We start from the raw sequence: 17,990 nt of genomic DNA on the forward strand, positions 1-17,990 counted from the left end.
TAATCAAGGGTGTAAATGAAGCCACTGTTCCAGTGTTTTGCAGGAGTCCTTTTAGATTGTGTCTTTAATATCAGCACTTTTTCAGTAAAGAGGATTTTTTCCCCTAATGTTCTGTTAACTTGTGCTACTGTTTGTCAGCTTGTAGGGAAAAAATAGCAAATAGTTCTAAATGTAATCCTCCAGTTATGGCATTTGAAAATGAGCAATACTATAACTAGTTTGCAATAATTTTTTAGAAGATCAAAAATCTGGGTCTGTGTGAGATCAGTGAGAGATCTTTGTTAAGAAAAAATCCTACTATGTTAATTTAGCTTGGATAAGAACAGAGGCCAATTGTCTTTAAAATGCTTGGAGATTTTTTATACCTGATGATCTGACATTTTAATTTTGTTATGCCTTTCCTTAATCTGTTTGAAATATGGCTGCACCTTCAGCACTATATAGAAAACATAATTGCTATAAACTAAATTGTCTTAAGTATGTTTACACAGCCATGAATGCACCGTTTTTACGTGAATATATTAGGTAATTATAATGCGTGAATGCAGTTAGAAGTCTTCCAGAAGTTCCAGTCTTTGGACCTATTCTCATCCATATTGTCACATATATAATCAGTTTAAGATATTTTACTGTGTTTCCCTTGATATAAACTGGAAGCTGAAGCAATCATGCTATCAATTAGGGCTGAAGTCAGTCTTTCCAATGATTAGCAGAGACATCAGTATGAATTTTGTGTTCATGCTTTCTGCTGTGCTCCTTTAGTGCCACCTGCTGACTAACTTGAAAGAAAAAAAGAAGTATAATTTTATTTCTCATGTGGAAAAGTAGCTGTGATAATTAAGCTAAAACATTTGCTTAAGCAAGATTATACCAGGTAACGTTTGATTTAGAAGCGCCTCAGTCTTAGTTAGTTGAAGAGAATTTCTTTCAGTGTCATTTCCAGGCCTAAATTAATCCAATATCCAAAATTGTGTCATAGGTATGGGCGTGTTAGGTAAGCATTGCACTTTGTTAGAAATTCAGTGTTTATGCACATAATTAATCAAGATGAAGCTAGTACTGTCATTAATCACTGTATGTAACTTCTGCTTTGCAACAGTTGAGGCCCATGAGTCTTTGTAAAGAAATGGCCTCTGTAGTAATCCTGTGTTAATTCTTGTTCTTAACAAGCTTATGTAAAATCCACAGGAGCTATGAAAAAATCATGTTATTCTAAGCCAAGCGCAGAAAAGAAGGCTGAACGTCTTCTTTCAAATCTGCAGAAACAAAGATTTGACTACGTCAAGCCTGTACCTTAGCATCTACAAGAACAGGCTGGGCTCCACATGGCTTTAGATCTATTTAGATTGTTGTACATAACGTTCCCATACATCCTCACCACACAGCCATTTCCCATACCTACTCAACACGCACTGAATTCTCGACTGCTTTGTGAATCCTTTTTATATCATTATGCGTGTGATGTGCATGAATCACAATTTTGATGCCTGACAAAATAATCCTGAAGTAGGATTCATATTGCATTCTCCCCTATCACTGTCTCTGAAGGGAAAAAATATGCTGGCTTTGAATGCAACTGAAGTTTGCCACTGAGATGTGAGGCAGATGGACTGAAATGCCTTCAGCATCTAAACGAGTGAGAAAGCACAACTGAAATAAAAATACTTAAAAATTTAAAGATGTCATTGATGAGCCACTTTCATGTCAGATATTCTTAATGTGAGGTCAGTATCTCATAATATGAGGTTAATTAGAAAAATAAAGAAAAAAAGGTCAAGCGCGTAAATCATCAGTTCTGTTTTATCTTTTCTAATGTGGATAATGGATTCAATCTTCAGTGAGATGCATGCAATAATACAACTGTATTTATCCAGTTGCAAGATTAAGGTAGATCTCAGATTACAAGAAAAATATTATCAGGTTATAGAGATACATGAAGTGGTATTTTAGTTCAGGTGATTTCTGCCACAGAATATTTCAAGTGCATTCTTTTTTCCATCATTGTTCTTACAAATTAGTGTAATTATGTCTTGCATTTGTCCATTTTGTAGCACTTTGTGGTTTTAACTGCCATAGTAAAGACAGAGACAGCATTTCTGGTTTAATTGCTATTTTTCATTTTTTTCATAATTTTCTTAGAAAACTGTCATGGACTATAATTTTCCATGCTCTGATTCTGTATAAAAGCTATTCTAAGCATATTTAAGTAATCTAGCAAATTCAAACAGTCCTAATTTTGTGGTAATGCAAGCATGAAAAATATTCAGTTTGTTCACATTTCAAATGACAGTTTCTCCTTTCTGTGAGATACAATAGAGAAATTTCAAGTATTCTTTGTTTGGAAATCCTTGCAGAGAAAGGAGCAAATATTGAAGAAAGTAGTGATAGCCTTCCTAATATGTACTCCAGAATACAGGGCAGTAGGATGCTACTTATAGGCTGTGGGTTTTTTTCCTCTCAACTGATCTAATCTACTGGCTGACATCAAACAAATCAGGTTTCTTCTTTGAGATTTCATTGCTGCATCTTTAAAAAAAATAACTTTGTGTCCTTTGTGAAGCTGAGACATGATAATCAAAATCACTGTATAATAGCTGCTGTTGGTAGATACTGGGTTTTTTTCCTTTGGAATTTTTTTTTTTTTTCTGAGACAATTCTTTAAAGGTAGAATGGATCACCAGGTGTGTGTGCATAAGGGTGACTGTGTTATTATCCATTTTGATTTAGGATACTTGCGCTTGTCTACATAAATACACCACAGTATGGATCATGTCAGCATCAAGTGATCTTTAAGGCTTATTTTAATTGCCTCTATTTTTAAACTTCCACTTTTTTTCCCTTAGGAAGGAACCAAAACAAGAGGAATTCTGTATACAAAATAGTGAGAATATGTTGTTCCTTGTTCAGAAATAGGAAAATGTTGCCTATTTACAAAGATTAGATACTTCAGCACTTTTCAGCCCCATGCAGCAGAGCACAGTGAAAAGTCAATGAGTTAGTATTGACTGGATTAGCTTTGGAACCAGAAGCAAGATAACCATTGGAAAGGTAGAATTTATTAATAAGGGTGCATCACCTGCTCATATAGACACACTGCCTATGAGACTTGTTTTAGTAGATGCACTGTTTCTTTGGTGCTCACTCAGAAATCACTGCACTGTAGTGAATGTTATAAATATTCATGAGGGGCCTAACATTATATCCATTTATGTCAATACAATGTTCCCAGTAACTTCAGAGGTAAAAACTGTGACTCTAAATTTCACACTGAATTATACTGAAGGATAAAATAGTGAGACTGTAGACACAGGAGTACAAAAGCAAAGCTCAAGGCATAATATGGGATAAATCATACCATGGCAGCTGCTCACAGCTAGCCAAGTGGTGGTATAAGAAAAGGTTGGCATTTGGCTTTAAAATACACTCTTTCTCTATCTATAACCTAACATAAAAAACAATCTATCCCAACACTAAATAGTTTATGAGATTCCTGTCAATGTCCTTTAACATTTTTCTGGCTAAAAAAAACGAAATTGAAAATTTGGCAGTCCATATAAATATATAATCTTTTTTTCAGAATCTTTTGTAAAATCTGTTGTGTAACCTTTGTGAAATATTACACAAAAATGTAACATTGTTCTACTTAACGGCCTTGCTCTGGAAACCTGATTATATGGATTTGACTGATCTGAGTTTCATGTGCAGAATGCATGTAGTCAGAAAATCTTAACATGTTTCCGAAAAGGACACATTATCTTTTAAAGGATGTGAAAATTGCAACTGAGGCAAACTGGAATTGGGAGTTGCCTCTACAGAAATAGCAGAGCTTAGTTTTAAATAATCTATTGACTACTGTTCTTCTATTCTGCCATTGCTGGATGTTCATGCAAATATCCTTTCTAAATATAAAGCAGTATATTTTAGACTCTTCTTGTTTGATTGAAATGTATTGTTTATAATATTAGTAGCATTTAATCACATCTCATAATAGAAAGACCCTGAAGAATTCTCAGTGAATGTTTGCCAGTATTTACTTTACAAGTTCTATTTACCTTTATCTCTGACACTCAGTACCAGAATTTGCAATAACAGCATGCTTCCCAAGTAGTGATAACTATATCACAGTGTAATCTTGCTGCTCAGAGGTATGCAGCCTTTCATTTCTTATTCCATTTTTGTTTGCCCTGTAGGGCAGGAAAAGGAAATTTCCACCTAGGGAGTTCAGTATCATTCAACATTGATGTTACTTGTCCAACAGTCCTCTATACTAGGGAGACCATATGTCAGCCCCAGTTAGCACTTACAATTTATCATTACCCACTTACGCATGTAAAGATCTCTTTCTTCTTTGTCTCAGCATACATTTCAAACACTAGAGTCAAGAACAGTAGGAAAGCAAATAGAAGAGGGACATGAGTAGAAGAAACTTACATCTTTTATCTCCTAGATTCTCCTAGTAGCCATGAAACTGGAATTATTAGTGACTAGATTGTCATCTTTCATGGAGACAGAAACATCTCTTTCACCTGGCCTTTCCTGTGTGAGGTTTGAATATTTTGCTGTCAACAGCATAAACCCTAATGAGATCTTCTGTTTCCTTCCAGCTATATGTTGCCGGTGAGCAGTCCTGAAGGTTATTGTATGATTGAAATGGCTGCAGATGGAAATACTCCTGTACAACACAGACTTTCTCTCTCGTATCAAACACCTCAGGTGAGTCTGCAAAACATCAAAATATAGCTGTTTGCTTTGAACATTTCATCATCATATGCACTTTAGTTACTCTAAAGAGAGAATGCACATTCTAACTTTTTCTAAAGGAGGAAATGTAACTCCTCCTCAGATATCATTATAGGTACTTAGTTTCTCTTCAACATGTCTTTTCACATCAAGCATCTATGGTATTTCCATTAATTTCTTCAGTTCGCCAAACTATTTCAGCTTCCTAAAGTCCTTGAAAGAAGAAAGATAATGTTAGCAGTGTCATTTCAATAGGCCATGATATTGTTAAGCAGTAATTCTGGTTACTTTTGATTTGCAAGCCACAACAACTAGTGGAAGGCAGTTACAAATCATCAGTTAACCTGGTGTCAGTACTGTTGCTATGACTTCACTTCCAAATAGTATTGTAAAAATGACTGTCTCTATTTTGAAATTGGTATCAGGAGACTCATTCTAAATGGACAATGGGCCAGCTTTCCCAAATCTTGAGTTTTTCTGGGTTTTGCCTCAATGTTATCACCCCTTTTTGTTATGCATTCACTCACCACAACATTATTTCTGCATGATGCATTTTAAAAATTTTTGGACTTGAAACTTTGAACTGTGATTGACAGATCACATTAGAAGTTTGTTCACTAGAAGGCAGGACAGTTAGCTGTAGAGATGCTAGTCATGATGTGTATCTCACGTTATGCACTGCCAGTTAGTAATAGAATTTATTTCCTGTTTATTCAGTCTGATAAAAAGAATTAACTTATATTAGATATTGCTATTAGCCTCATCATTTGTCTGTTCATAGCTTCTGGATTATCAACCTGGTGTCACAATGCAGAAGGTTCCTTTGTCTCTCCTTTTATGTCTCAGGTTCATAACTCTTGACAAAATGCAAACACTATTTACAGCTTCTGCATAGAGAATCTAGGAAAAGAACTTACCTATAGATATCTAATTTTATAGAGAAGGCAGCAATACCTCACTCAAAGAAAAGCTTACAAGTAGCCGCCTTCGGTATCATGTACTAAGATCATACATCAGAATATTTCTGCCCCTCATCAGGAAATTTTACTTGGTTCCTAAGTAAGTCTACAACTCAGTTTCTTTTGGTGGGAATCCACAGTTAAGTTTCAGTTTGTATCATGAATTGTTTCTTTAAGGGAATGTTCCATCATCCCCACTTAACACATTTTGGTTCATGTTGCAGAGCAGTCCTGGAGCATGCCAGGTTAATTCTTTTAGGATAAAACAGTGCAAAAACTCCTTAATAGGAGTGCACTTAATGTGCTGTACCCACTAATGGGTGTATCATGGCACGAAATTATACTTTCAAATAACACTTTCTGTGTTATTTAGTGTGAATGTCATATCCTCATAATTAGCTATTACACTTCACAGATCTGCTTCTACTCTTCCAGAACCCCTATTTTATTTTCAAAGTACACAAATGAAGAAAAAGAAGACATTTCTTATCTCTGGGAGGACTAATAAATTTCTTCATGTTACTGGCCAAGCTAATCCTTCTTACTACTTAGGTTTCAAGTGAAGAAGGACATTTTCAAACTAGTATTTGAGAAGTTAAGCATGAATATTACAGAAGTTAAAATAATATTAATAAAATGTTATATTAAGCCTGCTATTTTCTTAAGAAGACTTACAGGAATTCTTCCTGTGTGCTTCCTTGACAGATACTCTTTTTAAGTCAGTTAAATTCAGAGTAGGACCTTTACAGGAAAAAATGTGTATTATGGTGTACTGAGGAGTCTGAACATCTGACATAATGATAAAATCCATTGATGTGAGAATCTGAGCAGAGCCTACTGTAGTTGTTCTGGGTTACATTGAATCTACCCCCAAGGCCAATGCTTTTGTAGAATTAGCCCAATAATAAAATATTGTATTGCAAGAGACATGTTAAAAACACTTCTGTTAGTCCTAAGCACTCTACATTCCAGTTCAATGCTTTGCTTAATTCTTGTAACAGATGCACAAGCAGAGATAAAATGTCTGTCTTCAAATACAACTCACAAATCTTGTCTGTAGCTATGCTTGTTTATAGCTTTGAAAAGGGATGAAGTCCAGTGATATGAAATGAATTTGACAAGTGCTGAGTTAATGTCTTTAGATTTCTTCCACATGAAAAATCTGATTTAATTTTATCCATGCTCTAAAATAAGTAAGTTGTTTTTCCTTTCTATTCTAACTGAAAGACACAGTAAGTAGAGGACTATTTGGAGGTATTCATGTTCTTTGTATTTCTGAATTTCACTTGAAATTGTCAGCAGCAGAGCTCCGGGACTGATAAAAGCAAGACAGGAAACACCAAAGCAAAATCATACAGATGTATGAATTTCCAATAAGTCAATGTCATGTTTTCCCCCTGTTCCTAGTTCTTTACAGTTGATGTCTGGATATGATAGTGAAAGGACCCTTCATTGTAAATTATCTTCTCACATAAATTATCTCTTTGTTTTACACATGCTGTGATGTATTTTTTATTCCACTGGCTTATTCTTACTTGACTTGAATTGTCTGTGTTTCACCCACTATCTGTATTAATGACATTGTACAAATAAGTGCATCACAGTGTGATACGATCACAAAGAAAAAAATATTTTTTTTTCAATTCTTAGGGACAGGCATTTAGCAGAGGAACTTAGGAATGGTGAAGCCCCATGTCAGAACCTCGGGAAGTCAGGCATCAACTTGAGGAGTGGAATTCATAGTGCTAAATTAGTCACAGATCCATTATGTGTTATGGTCAAGGGTTTGACTCGTACATCAGGAAGCGCAGGAAATTCCATACTTAGCACTGATATGATTTGGTCAGTCCCAGTATGAAATAGTTGTGGGTATTTCTTTGACACTTTTATAAGGAAGTTCTAGGCATTTGTGGCCCTAGACTTTACTACTAAAAACTTGCCCTTTTCCCCTGGGCTTCAGTATAGCAGTCTGTTTTCTGCCACTCATCCAAAAAAAAGTAAAATCCTGTTTCTATTTTCCCCTTGTGACCTGTAGGTCCTAGATCCTAAAGAAAAGCTCTGTCTTCAAGTCTACAGCTTCCCCATGTGTTCCTGCACCAACCCTCAACCACAAATGTGGAACTCATCGTATAGAAATGAGGAAGGCAATGAGAAGACCTTACCATGATTGTTGTGGTTAAGGCTGGGAATTCCAATTTGGTTTTCATGGGATATATGTTGTCTTAGATATTTGAAGATAAGCAAATACATTAAACCACTCTTTATGTATGAATTACTGTTGTTTTTTTTAAATAGAGAACCACGTTTGAAAAAAAAAAAAATCCTTTCAGCAAGTATCACAGTTTTTTATCAGCTTCAAGTAATGGCAATTTCCTTTATCTGTAATTATTGTCCATTCATCACTTACATGAATGTCACAAATCACATTCTCTTCTGGTGATTCTCTTCTTGTTTCTGCAGATCACCCTTGGATCAGTCTTCCTTGGAAATGTTCCTGTTCATGAAGAGGTTCATCAGTGTGCTGGGCAGATACATGGCTATAAAGGATGCATAAGAGATTTTCAAGTTAACAATAAAGAGTTGTTCATCATAGATGAGGCTCTTGGAGGGAGGAATGTTGAGAACTGCAATGTTCCAATATGTAATTATCATCCATGTCGCAATGGTGGGACCTGCATTAGGTAAGAGTTACCTCTTTAATCATTTTATCCTCTTATCTACATACACTGTGGCTGGTAGATTCATACATAATGAGAAATTACTATAATTTTCTGTGTAATGAAGTAATCACCAATTTTTTGTTCTGATAGTACTAAATGGAAAATGTGACATCTTCATGCCTAACCAAAGTGATTTTATACCTTATTTGCTTACATGAAAAAAGATGTAAAATGTAACTACATTACCCATACTGTATGCGTATTTGGTTGCTGCCAGAATTCCTTTGCAATCAACTAGATCAGTTCCCCTACAAGGCTCAGTGACTAATTCTTTGTATAGATATTTTGGACAGAAACATATAAGATCTCATTCTTCTGTCTAAAAAATCTGTATCTTAGTAGGCCTTGTATCCTCACACTTTCAGGGTGTGCTTCTGGGTACACAGCATAGGCCTTCTTCATCATGGTATGAAAACACTAACAAATAAGTCAGCACCTTCACCCTGTGTGAAGAGATATTGTCAAAGGAACAAACAAAGTTAAAGTGCATCATGCTGAAAGATTAAATGGGGTCCAAAGGAGGAGGCATGAGCTAAAAGCAGAGAGGATGATGGTTCAGTTGAATGATGATTCAGTTGGAGCATGGTAAGTTTATAAATGATAGTAACTTGGTAATTGTCTAAGGCACTGACATTTCTGTTCAAAGTTGATAGAATTTGTGAAGTAGCTGCTGTGTCTATTTTAAAAATTGTACTTCAACTTCAAGGCAAATGCTGAACAGAACATAGGCTAAAGTTTTTGTAAAGTTCTGGACCACTGTGTGTTTCGTAGGTTGAGGAGACCTTGAATCAAAGTTTTGAGGTGGTTCTCTGCCTCTCTTGGTTGATGTGAGCACACAAAGAACATGAAACAGGTTTTTGATCTCTAAGCCTTCTTTGACTAGAGCACAACTGAGGGCAACATAACTTTATGAAAACACACAATTTGCCTACCAGACTGGTGAAACTAAGTGTACTTGACAGTAATGAGTCTATTTTTCCTCTGTTGTTCCTTGCTATATCTCTGTCATTCTATGTATTGGCCTGTCGTCTACCATTATGGAATCCTGTTTCCTTTTCCTGGGTCCTGAATAATTCATGACTACTGGATTTGTTTCCTGCTTTTTCTGTTTTCCAACTTCTGGGCTCAGCCCTTTTCAGAAACACTTTTGCTCTGAAATGAGTCACTGCTTTTCTGTCCAGAAGAGTCATGGAAGACTCTGCATGTGCCAACCAGGAATAAGCAGCTCTATGGAAGCATGATTTTCATTATTTTCTGCAGCAGCCAACTAATTTCCAGGGATCACCTCCTCGAAGCCCAAGAATGATCCATTCCGAAGAGCAGAAATCAAGTGGCAGGAAGTCTGCATGGGTGAAGAAGATGCTCCTGACAAAACTCAAAAAATCCATGGCCAGGTCACGTGGGAGGAATATAGAGGAAATGTCCAAATGTGCAGATACGGGGTTAGAAAAGCCTGAGTCCAGCTTGAAATTAATCTGGCAGGAGATAAGCCAGGCAAAACCAAATGCTTCTACAAGTACATCAGCAGCAAAAGGAGGAAGACTTGGAAAAATATGGGCTTGCTGTTCTGGGGACAAAAAATCTAGAAAAGACTGAAATACATTGTGCCTTCTTTGCCTCAGTCTTTATTGATAAGACTGGCCTTCAGGAATCATTTTCTTCTGAGACCTGTAGGAGAAAGTCTGGAGCAAAGAATACTTATTGTCGCAGACAAGAGTGAAAGAACTTAAGATCACCAACAAATTTATGGGGAAAATGTGATTTTAATATAGATTTATAAAAGCACAACAGAGTTCAGTGGCAAGATTTACACTATTACTTACTGTGTAGAAGGAACATGTAGGGGCTGGAATTGGATTGTAGTGACTTATATGTGGATGGGAGGAAATAATTTGCACAGAGATTGGGGAGACTGAGTCAAGATTGGGTTGGAGTGATTTGCATAGGGATCAGGGAAAAGAATGAGGAAGGCCCTCCCATTAAGTCACAAGGTCCAGAATGGACCCCTTTGCTTTCTAAACTCCTTCTGAGAGAGGAGTCTATGTGTGGCTGAGTTTTCTCCTAGTCCCAGACTTGGTCAGCAGTCTATGACTGAAGGAGCAAATTGTCCTGGAAACTGTTTCCAAGTATATGAAAGGCAAGAAAGTAGCTGGGAGTGGTCACCATGGATTTATGAAGGGGAAATTGTGCTTAACCAACAGGATCATCTTCCACAGTGAGAAGACTGACTTGATGGATGGGTGAGAGCTTTGGATGTTGTTTACTAAGCTTTAGTAAGGCTTCAAAACTGCCTCCAATAACATCTTCAGTGACAAACAGATTAAGTATTCCCAAGGTAAGTGTACAGTGAGGTGAATGGGAAACTGGATAAAGAGCAGGCTCAAAAATTAGAAAGGATCAGTGACACAAATTCCAGCTGGAGGCTGATCACTAGCAGAGCATCCCAAGTCTCAACACTGGATCCAATACTGTTAATCTAAATTAATGACCTATAAGGTGAGACATGGAGCACCCCAGAAACAAGTGTTAAATATGAAGCAAGAAGAAGTGATTAATGCACCAGGTGTGTCTGCTGCCATTCAGAGCAACTTCGACAGGCTGGAGAAGTGAGCCAACAGGAATTTCATATTATTCAACAAGAAGAAGTGCAAAGTCTTGCACCTGGGGTAGAATAACCCCAGGCACAAGTATATACTGCAGACTGGCTGGAAAGCAGCTTTGCAGAAAAAGACTTGCCAGTTCTGGTGGACAACTAGTTGACTGTGAGTCAGCAATGTGGCTTAGTGACAAAGAAACCCAACAGTATCCTGGGCTACATTAGGAAGAAAGAGTGGATCAAGGAAGGTCATTCTTTCCCTCTCTTCTCACCTTGTGTGCTGGTTTTATATGTGTGTACATATATTTTTCAGTCAGTTCACAAACTGTCCATATTCAGTAAGCTTCACCTCTCTAGGAGGATCCAGATGCTATTTTTCACACCCAAGTTCTACAGCTCTATTTTCATACTATTCGCTTGCCAGAGCAGAATTTGCTTTTTCAGAGGCTGATCATTCCTCTAAGCTGTCAAGACTGCCAACAAAATCTATCACAATAGATTTTCTTTCAGATTTTGGAGATCTCACTTGGATAGGTTCCTAGGTAATGGTCTTTACAGGACCAATTCCTGCATCCCAAAGCCCTGAACCTTAATTTTGTGCACAGTGTGTGCAACATTCTCTTTCCTGGAGAGTTAAACATGCATGTTAGAACACACTCCTCCATTGCTGTATAACATGTAATCAGCCAAATCGCTTCTGCTTTGCTAACAAGTGTGACAGACCTAAAAGATTCACTTCCTGGTAAGTTGTCTATCTGAACCATTTTCTTTGTAGAGGATGTAAACAAGGTGGCAAGTTGGGATGTGAATTTGCAGTCATTTTTCAGGAGTACTGGCAGGCATTTTACACAGACTCTGCCTGACAGAAGGCCAGGGTTAAAAACCCCTTTGGGGAATGCTACAGTTTTCTGCATACCAATTCCATTTTCCACAGGTTAGAGCAGATTGAGGAGATATGGGAAAACAATGACTTGTATACCTTCTGATTAGCCTTGACGGATCTTGCTCCAGAACGTCTTTCATCTGGACCTGAACACTGTACAAAGTTTATCCCTTGGAATCTGTTGTCTTAAGACTTAAATCCAGTGCTTCAGTTGGTGAAGCATCTCTCAAAAGGAATTATGAGAGATTCTCTGCTGTAGTTTTCCTCTCCTTCTTTCCAGACAGTGTCTGCTACTACTGGGAATCTATTTAGTAAATGTACATACTGTAATAAAATGCATTCATTAAATAGACCAATTTCAAGTGTGTTGGGCTTGTCACCTTCTTCCTTTAGTGCTTTGGTTGCAAACATGCTTTGGTACCTCTTGTAGCTGAAAGATAGAAGTTTGTCCCCTTGCTCCGCTTCAATTTATTAATTGCTTTATCCTAGCAACGATTTCATTAATTACTTGGGTCATCAACCTGTAGTGATTCTCACCATGTCATGTGTGGAGCAGGAGAACTGAAAAGCCAGAGGTGGACACTTTGTGTATAGGTTGGAGGGAAAACTTTCCAGGTTTCTGTTCCGATGCTCAAGTGATGTAAGTGGACTATACAACTGTGTGATCTTCAGATAATGATTTTATACGCAAGAGACTGCAGCCAGTGAGAGCCATAAATAAGACGTAATGCTAAAAATATTCCCTTAAACATTATTAATAGTCCATTTTCATATTCAATACTTTGAGAATTCAGATAGAACAAGCAACAATTAGATGATTCTTATAAAAATATTATTGACTTATTTAAATTTTTGCCAGTTGTTTCAATTACATAGTTTAGCGGCAAAAAAAATAATAATAAAAAAATTTTCATTGCAAGATGTTCTTCAAGTGCTTTCCAACTAATTTGAGCTTTTGATTCTGAAAGTATTACATAGCAAATAGCTCAGGCATGTTTTATAGTGGAGTTTGTCAACACCTGCTTCCGGGCATAGACAGGTGTGTTTCATAAGAAATATTTTTTGCAGTCTTTTTTAAAAGAAAGTTAATTACCTTTTCTTGTCATCAGAGTACAAAAATCCTATTGTAGTGTTCATCCTACTAATTACAGTAATTATGGAGAAGATATTTATTTGGCAGGAAAAAAAAGTTTTCTTTGTATTTTTGGTAGCAAAAGACAGGACCTAGTTTTTGGATACAAAATTTCAGGATGAAGCACAGGCCAGCAGCTCCCTGTTATCAGGGCATTGGTTGCATTAGGAGCTCCCCAGGGGTCTGTTGGAGCAGAGCCCAGCATCTAGGGTCCCAAGAATAGGACGGCCCCAACCCTGGGCATCAGGCACATCCCTGGGGATAGTGACAGACTGACACCAGGCTGGGACATTAGTCCACTGGTGATGGATCAGAATCAAGCCCAGTGAGGGGAACCAGGGTCAGACCCAGCCCCAGGATGGCCAGGCATGTACTTGTGGATGGGCTGCACAACTATAATTTTGCTGTGAAACTACTGAACATAGCATATAGTGGAATTGGAAATCTGTAGTTGTCTTCACTCTTTCTAAGATCCACTCCACTTTCACTTTTAAAAAACATTATCCAGGTTCCCATTACATTTTGACAATAAAAATTGTGTATAAGACAAAAGCCATTCTGTTTCAAGAGTATTTAAACATATGCTGTATCAGGTGAGTGGGTCAGTATCAGTGAAAATCTGTAATTCTTTACATAGTCATTATTTTATTAGTTTTTAAAAACAAAGCACTCTCTGTGTAAATGCTCAGTTGTTTTTAGAAGCAAGTTCACTAGCTCTTTTACTGCACTTTAAATCCATGGTAATGTAGAACTCCAGAGACTGGTTAATTTCAGAGGAAAAAACCAACTATTCAGTAAATTGAAGGTTTGAGTGTCATATCGTTCTATGACTAATTTTGTGAATTCAAAGTGCATTGGACTAAAAGTATGTGTTTGAAAAGGGCATGGAAAGATTAACCTAAGAAGCTCTTAATATTCTGTGTGGCCCCCTGATCATATGAGCCAGATGTTTCAAACCAAGCTTAGTGTTAATTAAGACACATCTGTGTGTAGGAAATAAACCCATAAAATTACTTCACCAACAATTTGGTGATTATGTCAGACACTACACTCATAGTGGTTAATACATTTGCTTCAAATTTTCTGAAGACTCAAGAAACAGCAAGCATAGACAAGCTTAGCTTTTATAGAGAAGAGTACAATCTCAGAAGTTAATTGCTCCTACAAATTATCATGTTTCCTGTGTCTCAAACTATTCTCATAGTGATTATTCTTACTGTTGTTCCTCATGTGTTGGTGCAGCAGATGGGTCCTTTAATGTTAATCAATTAACCAAGACTGAAAAATCAAACTCAATTAGCAATACATTTCAATAGAGAGACACACATATTCAGATTTCAACCACTATGAATGCTTTAATCACCAAAAATACATGAGGAATGTAATTTTTCAGTTTTCGTCCCCTGATAATGTAAGAAATACCTTCCTAGATATATAGGTCCCATCTGAAGGGTAACTTTTGATCTGTGAATAGGAAAAGCCATATTTAAAATTGTATTTCAGAAACTCTTTTCTGCATACTGGAGCATCACACCATTCTTCTTAAACCTTAAATATCTGATCAACACATCAAAAATTCAATCCAAACTGCTTAAGTTCATCTGATAATGTTTTGAATGCCTTTTTTTAATGGTATAAAAATTAGTTCTAGATTAGCTTTCTTTTAGTTAAAGGAAATTTTATAGTTGAACTTCGTTAAGTGATAGACTTCCATATGTTGCAGATAGTGCAGAGACCAAGTGAAGTGACTTAACAAATGTTGTGGTCTCTTTTCAGTATATATCCTCAGTGTTAATTAAAACATACAGTAAAAAATGTCATTATGAATATGACTGTTTTCAGGAAAAACAGCAGGAGCTTGAACTACAGACTTCAGAGACATTGAAATGTTCTTTTCAACTTTTATTTACATCTCATTTTCCATTTGAAAGGGTAGTCATGGTGAACCTTGCCCAGATCATGTACCAGAAGCACTTCTTGTGCTTCCTTGTGCCCATAAGCCAAAAACGCATTTTATGTCAAGTTTTGGCTGAATATACTCATTTAAGGATAGGCTTTTATGCCCTTATTAATGCTTTTCTCCAGTTTCTACACAGAGCTGTAGTTTGCTTCCAGCTCACAAAATCTGATTTGTGTGTTTGTTCAACTGAAGATAAAATTGTTACACAAGAATGAGTAAGTGCCCATTTTCAAACCAAGGAGCACTGAAGCACCTCCCAAAACTGCTAACAGCATTGCAGACCAAATGTTTAGAATTGCTCATGGATTTACTATCACTGCTTTAGATGTAGGTGTGTCTGGTTAAAAAAGCAACCATATTGTCAGAAAAGCAGAACTGAACATATATTAAGAATATTTTAATAGTTCTGTTTTATAGACTAAGAGACTCAGACAAATATACATTTTTTGGGTTTTTTACAAGTCTAAATCCTAGTTAACTTCACTAACATCCATATTAAGTCCAGAAGTAATGTTTTAAGTTCTACTCTGTTCACCTCTTGCAGAAAGACAAACCAAACAAAAGGATTCAATTTCATTTTAGGTGATTTGCAAAAGAAGAAAATTTCCAGATGGGAGTTGTGTATTCTCACATCTTTTCAGAATTTGCACCATAAGCAGATATGTAATATCCATGAAGAAGATAACCTGCTTCCTTTTAAAGGGATTGTTTTGGGGCAGATCTGGTAATACTAAAGAGGCTTACATGTTTTACAATTCCAGAAACTGCTGGTATTATTATTATTTTGATTCATGCTTACACACACAATTTTTTTAGAAAGACTGGTTAGGGGATCTGAATGTTTGGGATCCTGTATATTAATGAGATTGAGTAGCTAGTTTAGCTGGAATTTGGCACTTACAAAGACATTCACATTTGGAAATCCTTTTTTGTTTTGTTTTGTTTTCTAATACTTACTTCAGATTGGGAGTTGGTGAAGAGAAGAATTAATTTAAATTTATTTCCGAACTAATTTATTTTCTGGCAGAGAAATAGATCATTGTTTCAGGTTTCACATAATCTTAGGAAAAAAAAAATGTCATTCTTAAAAATCTTCCACATAATTTTTGAGAAGTGTGAAAGATAATGCCACTGAGCTGCTCAGAATGACCAAAATCCTGTTGGACATGCATTTATTATGTTGTATTTTCACAGAAAAGTCAAATAAGCAAAAGAGAAAATTTCATCTGCACTTTTCCTGACACTAGATCTTGACAGATAGGGAATTCATTTATTCAGGTTGATCTTTCTGGAAAATGGAATTGCATTTGGCTTAAGCCCCATATAAAAACTCTGCACACTCTTTTCTAAACTAAACATGCATGTCTCCCACCTTTAATTTTCTTTAAAGTGGAAACTGACATTTTAACCTGGCTTCTTGCCCTTCAAGTTTAGATAGTAAATTACTCTAATCCACAGTTGTGTTAAAATATCTGTTTCAAGACCAAGTTAGTTGAACTAGGTGTATCTCACATAGTTTCAGAACACGTTCCCGTTTTATTGTACCTTAATTCTTAGCCATTATGTTCCTCAGTTTCTTGCAGTATGGATTAAAGATTTGACAAAGAACTCAAAGCTGTGTTCCCTTAAGATAGCAGTGTTAGGAGCTGATGTTTTCAATTTTAGACAAAACATCTGTAGACCCTCAGAAAATTGTGCAATGATAATGTATGAGGAAATACAAGCTCATAAATATTATTGAATATACTAGTACTAGACTGTTGCTCATTTTAATTAAGCATAATTTATATTTTAATTAATTTAGAATATGCGGTTTCTTTACTAATTATTAATATGCAATGCAATCTTCCAAATTTGTTTGCTTCTCAATGTCATTTCATTATAGAAGTATTGAGGAATTAAAAAATTCTGGCAGTTGAAAAATAACCCGAGCAAACAAGTTTAAAAAAGTGATGAACAAATAATAAAAGTTTCCCTATTTTTATTTTATGCAGTGCAGTGGTGGGTCTATTAAAAATGTCTGTGGAAAAAACAAATTTTTATGTTCTCAGATCTGCAGCTTTAGTATTTGGTCAGTGAGAAAAGTAACACACTAAAAAAAAGGCATGCAGGAAAACCATGGATCCAAATACAAATAAGACTTTAAATACCTTATTAGATAATAGGAAAGCTGTGTACAGATTTATTAAACATGATGTTTGTAGATCAGTTCAACTGTACTTAAATCAGAGAAGCTGCCACGGCTACAATTTCAGTGTCAGTATTTAAATATTAATATTAATAAGTGCCAATAAATGCCAGTCATCTTAGAATGTTTTGACTCCATTCCCAGAAATATTATGTAACATCATTTTTGAGAATTGTAACACAACCAAATAAGCATTTCTGGTAGCTTTGATTCAGAAAGGGGTATCTGATTTATAGTAGCTTTAAAATACAACGTATCAGCAAAATGCACTGAATGCTATCTTTTTTCCAAGGCCAGTGAGATGTTTTAAGTGTATATAGAAATACTCAAAAACTGTTCATACATATTTGTTCAACTGCAGAAGCAGCTCAGGGATTCTTAGAAGAATTTCACTTAGCTATAAATTCTGACAAATAGGATAGCTGATACTCTTTGTTATAAGTTGTATCATATGTAGTATGTGTATGAAAAAATATAAATGTGAAATATTCCTTGAACTAATGGTTTTCAAAAAATTCCACAGAGATAATCCTTTCAGTAAAATGTGTAAGTTTTCCGTGAGGACCCATTATATGCTTTAGCTGTTTACTGTAAGATATTACAATAAAATTACAGGACTGGTACTGCAGAAGATTAATAATGCACTATCTGTAATATATGTTAGAACATTTATTCCTTTGCTGCTATCCTGACATACACACCTACCTACTAGTGATGGATTTCTACACTTCAAGCAATGCAAATTACAGAAGGGAGGGAAAAAAAAAAAAAAGAAATTGCAATCCTGAGTTGCATGATTGACTGGAGATTGA

The 17,990-nt window shown here is 36.0% G+C and overlaps 1 protein-coding gene across 1 annotated transcript in view; it reads left to right on the plus strand.

Annotated features, from left to right (window-relative positions):
- EYS (eyes shut homolog) overlaps window positions 1–17,990 on the plus strand; it is a 686,220-nt gene that overhangs the window by 571,644 nt on the left and 96,586 nt on the right. Inside the window, exons 31-32 of the mRNA XM_051613735.1 lie at window positions 4,605–4,713; window positions 8,160–8,380. Coding sequence (XP_051469695.1) covers window positions 4,605–4,713; window positions 8,160–8,380 — 330 coding nt within the window. The remainder of the gene's footprint in view (window positions 1–4,604; window positions 4,714–8,159; window positions 8,381–17,990) is intronic.

This window comes from Apus apus, chromosome 3 (assembly GCF_020740795.1).
Source record: "Apus apus isolate bApuApu2 chromosome 3, bApuApu2.pri.cur, whole genome shotgun sequence".
NCBI lineage: Eukaryota > Metazoa > Chordata > Aves > Apodiformes > Apodidae > Apus > Apus apus.